This window comes from Chrysochloris asiatica, unplaced genomic scaffold, assembly GCF_000296735.1.
Source record: "Chrysochloris asiatica unplaced genomic scaffold, ChrAsi1.0 scaffold00081, whole genome shotgun sequence".
NCBI lineage: Eukaryota > Metazoa > Chordata > Mammalia > Afrosoricida > Chrysochloridae > Chrysochloris > Chrysochloris asiatica.
The window spans coordinates 1974732-1990697 of record NW_006408599.1 but is presented as its reverse complement, the minus strand read 5'-3'; the positions used below and the strand labels follow the sequence as shown (position 1 = coordinate 1990697).

The following is a 15966-nucleotide window of genomic DNA, read 5'->3' as shown; positions in this document are numbered from 1 at the left end:
TTAGCCATCATGCTATTTCTCTCTCAGTATGTTTTGCAAGCTAAAAATTCTTTCATCTGTTTTTATGATCACTACACATTCTAGAACATCTAGAACATCAACATCTGTAAAAAGGAAAGGGAGGGAGAAAATTCAAGTTTCCCTGCCCTCGTCTCTTTTAGGTTAAAGGCAAATTTGGTCCCCTACTTCATCCTTTGCAGGGGAAAGCTCATCTCTGCCTTGGGCTCTGCTGTGGCTCAGTGTTTTGCTCCCACGATGCCTTGCAGCATATCTATGGGCAGAGGGAAGACAATGGTTGAGTTTTTCTCAGCAGCAATGGTGGTCAGTGTCTGAAGGTACCGGAGCTGAAGGGCTGCCGGAGATTCAGTGATGACTATAGAGGCTTCTTTCAGAGCTCTAGATGCATTCATTTCTCCCTCAGCAGCAATGACCTATGGGACAGTGGAAAAGAGAAGTGAAATTGGAGAAAGTCGCATGGTGCTGATGCAGTGCAGCAGTCTTTAAACGGGAATATGGAGTCCTGGTGTGGTGCTATGGGTTAATGCGCTGGACTGCAAAGTCAGTTTGAACAGCAAAGTTGGCAGTTCAAGCTGACCAGTCACTCCTTGGAAACCCTATACAGCCACTATGGATTGGAACCAACGTGATGGCACTTAACAACAACGTGTACACCTCAGGTGGTCCTCAGTTTCCTTCTGTTTTTTTTTTCTACATATGGTTTGCTTGAGTATGTGCCTGAACTCCAGACACAGTCTTTTCCTATGGCCCTTCTCCCATATGCCATGGTACCCAACAGAGGAGAATTAAAAATAGGTGCTGAGGAAGTGAATGGCACTAACCACCGGACTCACATCCTTTTGAAGTCCGTTCTTTGATTTCAAAGAAAGGCAAAAGGAACTTATTCAACTGAAAGCTGACAGATCTTTAAAAACAGTTGCTAATGAACGATCACTGTATGATTTTTTTTTTTTAGCATATGAATTCAGAATGTTAAAAATTGCATAATATTACTTTAACCAAAACTTCCATTTCCATCTATTTATTTATGGAGATGAGGTTTCTTAGTCCTTATATATAAACAAGGGAAAACCAGGAAAGAATTAGATTTTGAATCCTGTCTCATTCTAGCAATCTAAATACATGAGTTAGTTCCTCATTCCTCTCATTAAGAGAAGCATTTTTGATAAAATTATATTTGATTTAGAAGAAATACTGAAGTATTTATGAATCAAATGAAACAAAACAGATTGCCATTGAGTTGACTGCTCCTCGTTATGACCCTACAGAACTTAGGCAGAACTGGCTCATGGGGTTTCCAAGGCTGTGACCTTTACAGAAGTAGACTGCCACATCTGCCTCCCATGGAGTAGCTGGTGGATTCGAACCCTGATCTTTTAGTTAGCAGTCGAATGCTTAATCATTGCACTACCTGGGCTTTTTATTTATAGTCATAGGAAATTTTAGAAAATTTAACTCATATATGCAACATCTTATACATTAGGACAAAAAAGTAATTAATAAAATATATTAGATGAAATTTCTGTTAAAAAAGACTTAGTTCATACATTTTAAAATAGATCATTAAATCATGGTTACTTAGATTTCACTGGATACATTTAAAAGAATGATGCCAGTGGCTTTATTTAAAATGTCAATATTTCTGAACTCACCACCAAGACTCAACTTTCAGTCAAACAATAGACAGGCCTAAAGGGTGTACAATAACATGGGAAGATACTTACTCCTTAGAACAACCAAGCATATGAAATCAAAAGGCATTTGCCCTGGAATAAATGCTGACAGGAATGATTAGGGAAAGAAGGATGAATGAGAGCAATGAAGGCAGGAAGGAAGTGGAAGCATGCTGTTACACTGCGAGGACAAAAAACAATGTCATAAAGCACAATGTGTATGAATTGTTGAATGGAAACCAATTTGCTCCATAAACTTTTACTACAATCACAATAAAAGGTTAAAAAAGAAATACTTAAAAAGTAATCAAAGTCTGTCTTCTGCCTATAACTGATTGGAATACCTAAAATGGGGTTACAATGTTCCCATTGAAGGAGGCTTCCTGTGGAGCCTCTGCATTACATATGACCATAGGGGGAATCTTGAACCCCATCCAGAATCTTCTGAGGTGGGAAATTTCCACTTGAAAGGACAAGCAGACCAGCCTGGAGCGACTAGAAGAACAGAATATACTTCTTGAAATAAAGACCAATAGGAAAAATACAAAACAACTAGAAGACCAAGCAGGTTGCTCGCCCATGATACATCAAGGCAAGTACAAGTGGTCAGGTCCCCTCAGTACAAAGCCCCTTCCAACACTAAGACTCAATGGGAATACACGAGCAGACATGTGCTCTGACTGGTGACCACATTTGTCACCGATAAGGGGAAGTGATGGAAAAACAGCAGTGAAACTGTGAGCTAAGCCCTACAACAGTCAACAGACTCCTGTGAACCCGGGTGGAGACCTGGTTGGCCAGCAATGTGGCAAGACCTGGGGACACCTAGGCCCAGAGTCAGTGACATAGCCACAGAGGACTAAGAGTGGAGAGTGAAGCGTCCAGCAGATAAGAAGTGAGGAGAGATGCACAAAAACACCCACATTTGCAGCTAATACCCACTTGACCTGGCTTCTATGGCTGGAATCAGAATTCAACTAGAAGAAGAAAGAAGAGGAAAAAAAAGAGTAATCTAATACAATTTGATGAACTTGACCTACACCTATGGATGCAGTAGCTCAAAAGAGGGAACAAATCTTTACAGTGAGGATCATTCCCACCCCCTCGATACAAGGGTAGAGAGGGATAGGCAACTTTTGGACATTGGCTACCCAAAATGGGGGGACTGCGAAGGCAAGAGGTAACTGGCTTACAAGCTTTCAAAAGGGAGCCTAGATCCAGAGGGAATGGAGGAAGGTAGAATCTCCATGGAATAGTATCCAAACTGTCTGGGCAGGGCTGACGAAAGGAGATAGGAATGACTCTAAAGTGGCACAATAGTGAATAATTGCTATCAGGACTGACTGTGAGGGTTGGAAAAGTAAAGGTAGACATTTTGTAGCAAAAGGAGGAGAGTGGTTGACTTTGCAGTTTAGGAGCAGAGGTTCCTGGGACCAACAAGGGAGAAGAGTGGAATGCGGGAGCCTACCCAGAGAAGCATTGATTCCAGAGATGGAGGCAGAGATGATGACGTGGAGAGATGGAACAGCTGGGGACTCTAGACCCAGAGAGGGAGAGGGGCTGTGTGCTGATGACCAGGGGGAAGGCTTGCAGGTTGGTTGGTTGATGATGCCTGTAGGGGATTGTAACCATGGCAATGAAATGATATACAATAGGATGAATGTAAAGTTAATGTTCTCCCATGTAAAATATCACATAATTCACAATAAAACAGTTTTAAAAAAATGATGAAAAAATTTATATCTTAACTTTTTTCTATATTCTTCTAGGGGGTTACATGGGCAAAAAAAGTTTGAAGATCACTGGAGTGGTAGAGAGCAGGAGCTTTGGAATTACAAGCTCTTACATTCAAACCCGAATTCTAACACTTACTAGCTGAATGTTCCTAAAAGAGCTTGTTTAATATCTCTGAGCTTCAGTTTCTCATACATGCAATGAAACAATTGCTTATAGGACCATTGTGAGGAAGGCAGAGATATATTAAATGTTAAAACTATACATGGAGGTGACTATATAGATATATGGAACGCTGGTGTTGCTCTGTGGGATAAAGCACTAGACCACAAACTCAACAGCCAGTTTTGGAAATGCAAAACATGGCTTCTATGAGTAGGAACAGATTTGACGGCACTTAATAACAAAAACAATATATAGATATGGAGTCCTGGTGTGGTGCTGTAGGATAAGCACTAGTGTAGTGGTTACGAATCGGGCTGCGAACCTCAAGGTCAGCAGTTCGAAACTACCAGCTGCTCCGTGGGAGAAAGATGAGACTTTCTGCTCCCGTAAAGATTTACAGCCTCGGAAACTCTGTACAGGCTTGCTATGGGTCAGAACTGACTCAACGGTACTTAACAACAACAACTACAACTTTGCGATTCGTAACCACTACGCTACGCTACCAGAGCTCCTTAGATATAGGTATAGCTACAGATATATATTGTGCTCCTTAAAGGCCAAGATGGCCAAACTTTGTCCCTCATATTCTGGACATTTTCACTGGAGGGTCCAGTCACTGGAGAAGGATATCACGTTTGGTAAGGTGGAGGGTCAGAGGAAGACCCCCAACGAGATGGACTGGCCAAGTGGCAGCATCGATGGACTCAAGCGTGGCAACGGTAGTGAGGTTGGCTCAGGGTCGGGCAGTGTTTTTGTTCTGCTGTGCATAAGGTTGCTATGGGTCAGTACCAACTTGATGGCACCTAACAACAACAACAACAACAGATATATACAGGAATAGACTCCTGGTGCAGTACTGAAGCAATTTAACAGCACTTACCAATAAACAACATTGACTACAGGAATGGTGCATGACAAGTCAACACCTGATGTCTGAATCCAATTTAATGCAGAAAAGGTTCAGAAGCAGTTTTGGTATGTATAGTGTCACCATGATAAAAGACCAATGATCAAATTTAGAAGCTAAATCAAGGCAGTTACTTTTAATTAATCCTAGGAGAAGAAAAGGTACAAAGATACCATTATCATCATATTAAAAGCAGTTTCACTAGACTGTCCTCAATGGATCTTAAAGTGTTAACGGTTCATTCACTTATGTGAATAAACACTGGACTGCTAACCTTATGGTTGGTAGTTCAAACCCCCCATCTGCTCCTTGAAAACCTTATGCAGGGTCACTATAAGTTGGAATCACATCAATGGCACTTAACAACAACCTACAGGAAAATCTGGGGACCTTCTAGGTGTCACGTTCTGTGTAAGAGATGGGGATAGCATGTGGGATCCCTAGCCTGAAAGAACTCCTGACCACGAAGAGAAGACATGGAAATAAACAATTCTGTTCCAGTATAATAAATAAGATAATAGATACAAGTGGCCAGTACTTAGCATGGAAGGGAAAGTAATTTTTGGCAAGGTTGAGGTGAGGAGGTTAAGATTAAAGGTTGAAAGGTTTACTATTTGAACAAAGAAGAAGAAAAACATTCCAGGTAAAACACATGAAAAATGCTTGGAGTATAATAAACAACTGGTATATTCTAGAAAACTGCAAGCAGATCAATACTGTGAGAGGAAGAAGGGCAAAGTGGGAATACAAGCAGGGGCTGGGCCCAAAGAGCTATGAAGGCCAGGTTGTTTGGTCTTTGTGTGGACCATGGGAAGCCACTGAACGATTTTAGTCAATAAGTAACTGCATCTGATCTAGTTTCAGAAAATCCTCTGATGACTGTTTAAGGATAGATCCGAAGATAAGCGATTGAAAGTAGCTACTGGAACTGCTCCAGAGAGGTGGGCAGGAGTCATGATAGTAGGATTTGGGCGCTCTTCTAGAAGGAGAATCCGCAGAAGTCGGAGGACAGGAGAATAGAGGCTGAACCCCAGAGCTTTCTAGGTTTAGGTTGCACACTTAGTGCCATTAACTGAGATAAGGGATATAGGACATGGAAGTTACTAAGAAAAAGGGATCAGTTTAGAGGATAAAAACCTGAATTTATCTAGACAAGTCATTATGTACCACCTAGGTCTGAGAAGAGGAAAGGTTCAAAGAGAACCATGTAACTAGTCCAAGGCATGTACTGTAGAGTAGGCAGAAATAAATGCTTGCCACAAGAACAATGTTGTTGTTAGGTGCCATCAAGTCAGTTCCAACAGATAGTGACCCTGTATAGGAATTCTGAGGAGCAGCTAATGGGTTTGAACTGTTGACCTTGTGGTCTGCAGTCCAGTGCTAATCCTAAAGATCCACAAAGGAGTCCAGGTTTTGGCTTTTTTCCATGTCATCTCAGATGTCTAGTTAGGCACTTTTTTTATTTGGTCATGGACCAAGTACCCAGATAGCTCATCTCTCCCTACTAATCAATACACAAGCTCTTGAATAGGAAGACAGACCCGCCAGCTGGGTAACATGTTTTCTTACCAGAAAAAGCTTCTCTGAACCAGCTGCCAAAGATGTGAAAACACCACCATTGGCTTTGTCTAAATATAGACCAAGTAAGTCTATTCCATTGATAGACTCTTAGAAAGCAAAGCAAGCTATTTGTGGGTGTGCAGGGATTTTGCCAAATGTCTAGAAATCCCGTGTCAATCAACACTGCTTGTGTTTATAGACCTTCATCTTTAATCAGGTATTTTCATGTATGTGAGACTGTATTCACATCAGCCCCTCTCCTTCTGCAGACTGTATGCTCTGGTCAGAGAGAAGAGCAAAGAAAGGTGAGCTTTGCTATTTTTTTGTTTTTTTTGCATTATGCCTGCTCAGTGAATGGAAGACTACGTCTAGAACTATGAATCTGAAATCATGTGGTTATGTGCTGTGAAGTCGGTTCTCACTTACAGAGACCATGCATAGGGTGTCTGAGGCTGTAAATCTTTATGGGAGTGGAAAGCCTCATCTTTCTCCTGCAAAGCGCAGAGCCTAGTGGCTGGTAGATTTGAACTGCTGACCTTGTGGTTAGCAGCTCAGCTACACTACCAGAGCTCGTTTTGAAAGCATGTACATAGTTTTCTGAGATACGAAAAGGAAATAAGGGGAAATGCAAAATGCAAAAGACCTTACACTTTAAGACATTAAGGGCTGGTCTATAAAAAGGAACTCTGGTAGCGTAGTGGTTACGAATCGGGCTGCGAACCTTAAGGCCAACAGTTCGAAACTACCAGGCGCTCCGCGGGAGAAAGATGAGGCGTTCTGCACCCGTAAAGATTTACAGCCTCGGAAACCCTGTACAGGGTCGCTATGGGTCGGAACCGACTCGACGGCACTAAACAACAACAACATAAAAACGTTAAATAGAGGCTAAGTGAGCTTGCTTGGGAGAATCTGTCTTCTTTTGTGAAGGGCTTCTTTCAATCCGCATTATGTCTGTGAGCATTTTATGTAGACTGTTCATTCTCCTTGCTGAATAATATTCCTGTATGGGAATTTATCCCTTCAGCTAATGATGGACATTTGAGTAGTTTCCAATTTGTAGCAATAATAAAGTACTCCTATGGACTCGACGGCACTTAACAACAACAAATGAACTTTCTATAGGCCTTTTTATTGTTGTTGAAACTTTTTATTGTGAATTTAGTGATGGTTTAGAGAGAAGATCATCAGTTGTACAGTCAACAAATCCCATGCTTTGTTTGATCTCAGTAGTTGCAATCCCCTCCATGCAAAACCAGTTATCCCATTTCCTCCATGTGGTTCCTACTTTCCTTCTGCCCTTTATCAATTCCCTTCTCAACTTTGTCCTTGGGTAAATGTTGCCCTGTTGACCTTGAGTGGTTGACCATGCCATGGTGAGTACATCTTACTAGTGTTGTTGTCTCTTTATATATAACCATCTAATGCTTGTCTGAAAATTGGGCCACGAGGGTGAGTTCCGCTTCAGACCTGAAGGGTAGTCAAGGGCCACAGTCTCAGGTTCCTTTAGTCTCCTTTTGACCAGTTTATGTTGTTAAGTGCTGTCTAGTCATTTCAGACTCATATAGACCCCATAGAGGGTTTCCAAAGCTTTAATATTCACAGGAGAAGAAAGCCTTATCTTTTTCCCACGTTCTGACCAGTAAGCCCAGTATTTTTTTTTTTTTTTTTTATAATTTTGACTTTTGTTCTTCATTTTCTTCCAGTCCATCTGGGATCTTCTAATGTGATTCCCTTCAGAGCAGTTAGAAATGGTAGCTAGAGACTATCTAATTCTTCTGCTTTCAGAGTTGTGGAGACTGATGTTCACTTTCCATCAGTCCACTGTACTAATTGATTGCAAGTATCTTCAAGTTCCATCAGCCTTCTTTCTTCCACACATGGAGAGACCAATAGCTGCACCTTAGATGGCCACTCAGGACCTTTTAAGATCTACATTGCTACTCACCAAAGTAGGACATAGAACATTGTCTTTGTGGACTATGTTATGCCAACAGATCATGGTGTCCCCTGAGACTATGGTCCTGAGCCTCATAAGATGTTTGATAATATCTAAGAAGTTTTCATTATTTTATCCTATGTTTGTTCTAGTGTAGTGCTGTAAGATAAGCACTGGACTGATAGCCAAAAGGTTGGTAGTTTAAACATACCATCCACTCCTTGGAAGCCACCAGAAACATCTTGAAATCCACTCGACAGCATTTAAACAACAACATGCTCTACCACACTTACAAGTGTGTTTGCAGAAACAGCAAATACACATGTACAAATGTCCTCTGTCAAATCCTTCTATGTTTGTGGGTTTGCTCCCACTGTCTCTCCCATATCTGGTTAGCCTGTTCATCTATCTATGTGTTTATCCACAGAACATTGTTGTACCATGTTGTAGCATGTGCCTTTTGATGAACATAGGAGTGCATTTCTGTTAGATACATTTTTAGGAGTGAAGCTGCTAGCTCATGTAGTTCATATATGTTCATTATATTCAGTTTTAGTATATATCACCAGTTTTCCAAAGTGGTTGTACCAAGTTATACTCCCACTAGCAGAGTCAGAGAGTTCTAGTTTCTCCATCAACCACAATTGATCATTTTCTATTTGTTTGCTTTTATAAATAGATTTATTATTTATGTATTGTATGTAGTAGATATGTCTTACCACCTGATGGAGGTCTAGTGCAGCATTGGATTGTAATCTGAATTTGCATTTCCCTGATGGTTAATGAACTTGAGATTTTTTCTCTGAACTCTCTTAATTTATAGACTTTCCTACTCTATCTCTTTTCCTTTACTTGTTGAAAAAACTGTAACTCCTATTTTTAATGAAACTTGAATATAAGCTTTATGGTTGTTATTAGATTACTGTATTTTCTAGAAGGCCTAAGCTTTTTGTGGTTCTATGCATTAACCTTCATCTTAAAGAAAAAACAGCCGCTGCTGTGGTCAATGGAACTTTTTCTGTACTATCCCTGAAATCCCATCCAAGGAGGAGTATGGAAATTCAGAATTCCAATAGTTGTCCCTTATCATTTTAAATTTGTTTCAATGAAAAATAGGAACCTTCTTTCCAAGGTTATGAAAATTTTTGTGAAAGAGGCTCAAGTCATCCTGGGAAGTCCCAGAGAAGACAGTGTGGAGCAGAGAGGAGTTGTAATTTCCATGGCCACTAATTAATTGATGATGTGACCTTGAGGAAACCACTTAATTTTTCTAAGCTTAAACTTTACATCTGAATAGCAGGATTGCAAGCAAGTTTCATTTTGAGGCCCAATTCCAAACGCTGTCATTGATAATAGGACTGCTGTAAGAGGGTTCTGAGGCCAAGTCTAAGCTCAGTGGGAAAGAGAGCTGTGATAATTATTGGCATGGGAGTAGGAGGGCAGAGTGGCAGCATCTGGGATACTACTTGTCACTTTAGGAAGATACTCTCTAAGCATCCTCCTGGCTCTGATATTCTATATAGTCTATATATGGTTGTTGTTGTTGTCAGGTGCCATCGAGTCAGAACCGACTCATAGTGACCCCATGCACAGCAGAACGAAACAATGTCCGATCCTGGGCCAACCTCACTACCACTGCCACACTTGATGCCATCAATGATGCCACCTGGCTGATCCATCTCGTTGAGGGTCTTCCTCTCTTTCTCTGACCCTCCATCTTACCCAGCATGACATCCTTCTCTAGCGACTGTTCCCTCCTGACAATATGGTAAATTCTATTATTTAATATGGGTTGGAAATACAGCTTTTGGTTAATTATATATTCTTAGTAAAAGCAATCCTAATTTAAAAAATAATGAGATTATAGTAAGGCATATTGAATTATATTATCATAATTATAGTTTAATTTTTAAAATATGATGGTATTGGTTTTGAAAGAAGACACTTAAGAGTTTTCAGTATCATCCAGCCATCATCACAAACATCAATTACCATATTAGGTAAACCTAAAAATTATTGTTAATAGAAAATTCTGGAGACAGTGTGGTGCTGTAGGATATGCACTGGACTGCTAACCAAAAGGTCAGTGGTTCAAACCCACCAGTTGCTTTTTGGAAACCCTATACAGGGTCAATATGAGTCAGAACCAACTGGACATTTAATCACAACAACAAATAATGATGACCAATCTGTGGCTTAATGATGGTGGAACAGAACATTCAGTTAGCACTACCCACTACTGTTTTCTAACAATAATAACAAAAACAAGAAATTGATATGCTCCTGTATTTGAGGAGATGTGTCAAGTCTCTGGTTACTCCTTCTTTGAGAACCCCCATTCACAGGCATGACTCTATGGAACCCTAGCAGTATCTGACTTTGCCCTTTGAACAAAGCTGGGCCAAAGAAGAGCTCTCTTCGGTGAATTTGTGTCCTCTAGTGTTCAACTAAGAAGCTCTGGTAGCATAGTGGTTATGAATCGGGCTGTGAACCTCAAGGTCAGCAGTTCGAAACTATCAGCTATTCCGCAGAAGAAAGATGAGGCTTTCTGCTCCCATAAAGATTTACAGCCTCGGAAACCCTGTACAGGGTCGCTATGGGTCAGGACCGACTCCAAGGCACACAACCACCAACCACCAATGTTCAACTGGGAAGACATGTAAAACAGGAGTGTGACTTTCTTCACCATGAGCTGTCTAGAGTGCGTTGAGGCCCAGGGAATGGGATAATTAGCTCCCTTGAGTCTTGACAAATTTCTGGTTCCTGGCTCCTATTCAGATGAGGTCTGATTCTACACGCTACCCTTGGGTTTGGTGGGCTGTTCCTGTATCCTGATGTATTATCATTTCAGTAGAGTCTCTTTGTAAAGTTGTTGCTGTTGTTAAGTGTCTTCAAGTTAGTTCCCACTCACTGTATAGCAACCCTGTATAGAGTTTCCAAGGAACAGCAGGTGGGTTTGAACTGCAGACGTTGTAGTTTGCAGTCCAGTGCTGATCCTACAGTGAGACACCAGAAGTCCTTCATAAAGTTAGGATAACAAATATTGCCTCAGTAAAGAGGTTATATCGCCTATGCAGGGTTAGGGCACAGACAAGGATTATGATGAAAAGAAAGACAATAAAAGGTTAGTGTCAAAAAAGAGACATGTAAAGAGAAAGAAAAGAGGAAGAGAAAACGGAAAGAAGGAAGAGCCAGAGAAAAAAGGTGATGAAAGAGAAGACTAAAACAAGTAAGAAATGGGTGGTAGCAAACTAATGAGATGAGATTGCCTATTTGCTCTAAAGTCACAACTTTTAATTAATTTTCCATTCCTAAGAAATTACTGGAATGAACTATGGAATAGTCATAAAAGAAGGAAGTAACTGTACATATGTGCGGGTTGGCCATTGTTAAGTGGAAAAAGCAAGGTGCAGAACAATGTGTATTTTTGGAAAATACACACGCCAAGAATCCAGACACTGTTTAAGAGTGGTAGTCTCGAAGTAAAATGGATTTGAGGTGAGGAAAGAGGCATTTCACCTTTACTAAATACTTCAATTTTTTACAATAAGCATGTCTTATTTCTTGTTATTTCAAAAACAAAACAAAACAAAAAGCAACCTTAATAAGATAAACAAATTAAAAAGAGGGAAAAAAACCCCCCCCACACACACAAAACATTACCTTGGCTCGGGCCTCCCGGGATGCTTCTGCTTCTGCAGCCATAGCTCTCTGCAGCTGCACAGGGAGCTTCACGTCCTTAATTTCCACACGCTCCACCTTTATTCCCCAGTCATCAGTGGCGTCATCCAGAGTGCTCTGATGGGAAGAGAGAAGGTGAGCTAGAATTGTTCCGATGCCTACAGAGGCTGCCTTCACTGGGATTTGGAGCAGTTAAGGCATTGGGGGAGACTTACACAGACATCAGTTATCCCATAGGACAAAGGGAGTCTCTAGGTGGGGCAAACAGCTAATGCATTCAGCTGTCAACCTTAAGGTTGGAGGCTCCAATCTACCCAAAGGCTTCTCAGAAGATGATTTACTTCTGAAAAACTCAGCCAAGGAAAGCCTGTGGAGCACTACTCTGACACATACAAAGCTGCAGTGAATCCGAATAAACTCATGGCAACTGGGGGATCCAAAAGAGACTCTCTATATATGGGGACACCGAGAGCTGATCCTGATTCGGTTACCAATAAACAAATGCAAGGATTGGCAAACTTTTTCATAAACAGAAATACAGTAATTATTTATTTGTGGTCTCTGTCACAAATTTTCAACCCTGATATTATAAATTTAAAGCAGCCATGGATAACACATACACAAATGCATGGAGCTATGCTCCAATAAACTCTATCCATAAAAAACAGTGACCAACCCATGGGTCATAGTTTGTCAAACCCTGAGCTAATGTGAGTGTGTAAGCCATGTGATTTCTTTCTGCTTCAACTTCCTCCCTTTAAAATGGCAGGAAGAATACTATACCATCTGTTTCATAAGGTTGTTAATAGATGTCAAATAAGACTATAGATTTTATCCACTATGACGTCTGTACAAATAATGAGTTCATATTTATAACTCTTAAACTTTTTTGAGAAGTGGGGGTAAATCAACATTTATAACTCAGTATGACTGGAAAGAGCCATAGGGAATTCTATTGACTAAAGTTATAACAATACGTGCACTATCTTGTTGAACAGGGTCTGAACCATTAGGTTATAGAAAAGGTTAATACTAACTCGGGGGTGGGAGAAGTGGTGTTGAAGGGAGGGGGAAAATAACACTGGCAGGAATAAAAAATAATGTGCATATTTGAGTGTTATTAACCCATGAGCTGCTAGTATTAAAAAAGATCCTTCTATGAAGTTTGGGAGAATCTTGCCGTGAAGCAAAAAAGGCCAACTATTTCTCAGCTTGAATTAATAAAGGGTTCTTAGACAAGCACTGACTTTTGCTTTGTTTTTCAACTTCGGATATGTAACAATGTGCCTCACCTGCATGTTGTGGGCAATTTCTTCTCTGTCAGAGAGGATCTGAGAAAGGTTCTTGGTGCCCAGAACATTCCGAAGAGTAGTTTGTGCCAAAAGACGGGTTGCTGAGTCAGCATTGGTGATATTTGCCACAGCCAAGGTTGCATTCTGAACGCGGTAATACACCACTCCATCCACACTAATTGTCACTGAATCTTTGGTGAGAATCTACAAGATGCAGAAAGTAATTCTAAAATTTTCAACCAGCTCTTTCTTCAATACACCATTAAGAAATGTTACTCCCTATGTGGTTATGGCTTGGGCTGCTAACCTCAGAGTCAGCTGTTTGAAACCACCAGCGTTTCTGCGGGAGAAAGATGAGGCTTTCTGTTTCCGTAAAGATATACAGCCTCAGAAACCCTATATAGGGTTGCTATGAGTCAAAACCGACTCCACGGCACATAACCAACCAACTAACTAACCAGAGCATCTTTAAACACTAGCTTGTTTTCTTTAATAAGACATCAGAAAGTTAATTACATCTTTAAGTATTTAATAAAAGATATTAATTTATGAATCCATTCAAGTGTTCCAACAAATAATAATAGAGAGGCTGCAGATAGTAGGTACCAAGGTATCAGGTCTGAAAACAGCTTGAGGAATCAAGGGAGGCCTTTAAAGAACAGGGGTAGACAGTTGTGGGTGGTAGAGCTGACCCCTGAACTGAGTCTTGAAGAAAGAAACAAAACTGCTCTGAGGCAGAGAGAATACGTATGCAAAAAGGCACAGAGTTATGGGAGAGCCAGGGTCTGATGAACTACAAGTAGGGCAGTATTACTGGAACAAAAGGTACTTGGGAATGGTTTTATAGGGTAAGGGCTAGGTAAAAATTCTTTACACCATGCTACATACAAATTTTTAAGGAGCTCTGGTAGTAGTTACGAATCAGGCTGCTAACCTCAAGGTCAGCAGTTCGAAACTACCAGCTGTTCCACAGAAGAAAGATGAGGCTGTCTGCTCCCATAAACACTTACAACCTCAGAAACCCTGTAAAGGGTCGTTATGAATCGGAACCGACTCCACGGCACATAACAACATGAAAATTCTTAACATGACAAAATTTTCTCTTGAATTAAAAAACTGTTTGAATGAAGCCTCCCAGGAAAGCAGTAATTCAAGTTACTTACACTCTCTAGAACTCAGTTTTGTCATCAATAAAATAGAGGCTACTAATAGTACCTGGAGTCCTGGTGTGGCGCTGTGGGTTAATGCACGAGACTGCAAAGCCATTTGAACGGCAAGATCGGTGGTTCAAGTTCACCAGCTGCTCCTTGGAAACCCTCTACAGGGCTGCTATGGTCAGAACTGACTCGATGGCACTTCACAACAATAATAGTACCTACTTTAGGTAGATTGTTGCTAGAATTACTGAGGTAATATATTCAAATGCGTACAATAGTGCCTGATACGTGGTGAGTGTCGTGTAAAATGTAGATTTTACTAGTATCATTTCTTCATCCTGCATAATGGCATTCCCTTTAAGTCAAACACTAACTTGTTATTGTTGTTGTTATGTGCTGCCAAGTCAGTTCTGACTCATAACAACCCTGTAAGATTTTCTAAAGCAGCTGGTGGGTTTGAACTGTTGACCTTTTCAGTCATGGCGTTAACAGTCCAGTACTTATCCTGCAGTGCTTAGTTAACTGTAATAAACTAATTTGGGTAAGAAACTATTTCCATTGTTTCCAATCCATCCTCTATACTTCTGCCATGTTGTTGCTGTTGTTAGATCTTGTAAAGGCATTTCCAACACATAGCGACCTTATTTATGCAAAACAGAATGAAACACTGCCCAGTCCTGCGCCATCCTCACAATTGCTGCTATGTTTGAGCCCATTGCTACTACCACTGAGCCAATCCGTCCATTTGGGGCTCTTCCTCTTTTTCACTGACCTACTACTTTACCAAGCATGAAGTCCTTCTCTAGGGACTAGTCCCTCCTGATAAAATATCTTAAGTATAAGAGACAAAGTGTGGTCACCATGGCTTCTAAGGACCATTCTGGTTGTACTTCTTCCAGCATAGACTTGTTTGTTTTTCTAACAATCCATCAATCCTTTACAATTCTCCTCCAACACCATAACTCAAATGCATCAATTCTATAGCGGTCTTCCTTATTCATTGTCGAACTTTCACTGCATATGAGGCTACTGAAGATACCGTGGCTTGGGTCAGGCACACTTTAGTCCTCAAACTGACATCTCTGCTCTTCAATCCTTTAAAGAGGTCTTATGCCATTGTGATCTTTTAACGTTTCAGTCCTAATTTCAATAATCCTTGGTTAAAATGGCTTGATGGCTCCCACTGCCTTGCAGATAAGTTTGGTATGCAAGTCCTTTGACATCGGCCCTGCAATATCTCTCTGGCCTCATTTCTCCCCTCACCCTCATGCACACACAACTCATGAGGCCACATGCAGGTTCCTGCACACACCATGTCCATGGCTCTAGCCTTTCTACAGATATCCCTGACCGAATGTTCTGTCTTCTCTCTCTCCCTCACAAGAGACTGGCACTTTGTACTCATCATTCAAGACACAGATCAAGTGTCTCTTTCTCCATGAAACTCCCCAACACTTCCAGCAGAGTTAGCACCCTTCCTTTGCATATCCACTGCACCTTACACTGTAGTGACAGTGTTTATTGATTTGTCTATTTCTCTATTAGACTATGATTTTGAGGGCAGGATGGTGTATGTGTAGGTGGTCAGTAAATTAGAGATGAGTCCCGGTGTGGCACTGTGGGTGAATGCACCAGATTGCAAAGCCATCTGAACTGCAAGGTCGGTGGTTCAAGCTCACCAGCTGTTCCTCGGAAACCCTATACAGGGTTGCTATGGGTCGAAATGGACTCAACAGCACTTAACAACAACAGCAATATGAAACATGGTCCTAAGAAAGGAGTCCTAGTGGCGCAGCAGTTAAGTGCTCCACTGTTAACTGAAAGGTCTGCAGTTTGAACCCAA

At 40.9% G+C, this 15966-nt stretch overlaps 1 protein-coding gene across 1 annotated transcript in view; it reads right to left on the bottom strand.

The window, feature by feature from the left end:
- Positions 1–168: 168 nt before the first annotated feature.
- The window catches only part of LOC102813298 (erythrocyte band 7 integral membrane protein-like), a 41639-nt gene continuing 25841 nt past the window's right edge, over positions 169–15966 (bottom strand). The window contains exons 5-7 of the mRNA XM_006865665.1: positions 12967–13170; positions 11657–11791; positions 169–431 (exon numbers count right to left, since the gene is read on the bottom strand). Of these exons, the coding sequence (XP_006865727.1) occupies positions 237–431; positions 11657–11791; positions 12967–13170 (534 nt within the window). The 3' untranslated portion in view covers positions 169–236. The remainder of the gene's footprint in view (positions 432–11656; positions 11792–12966; positions 13171–15966) is intronic.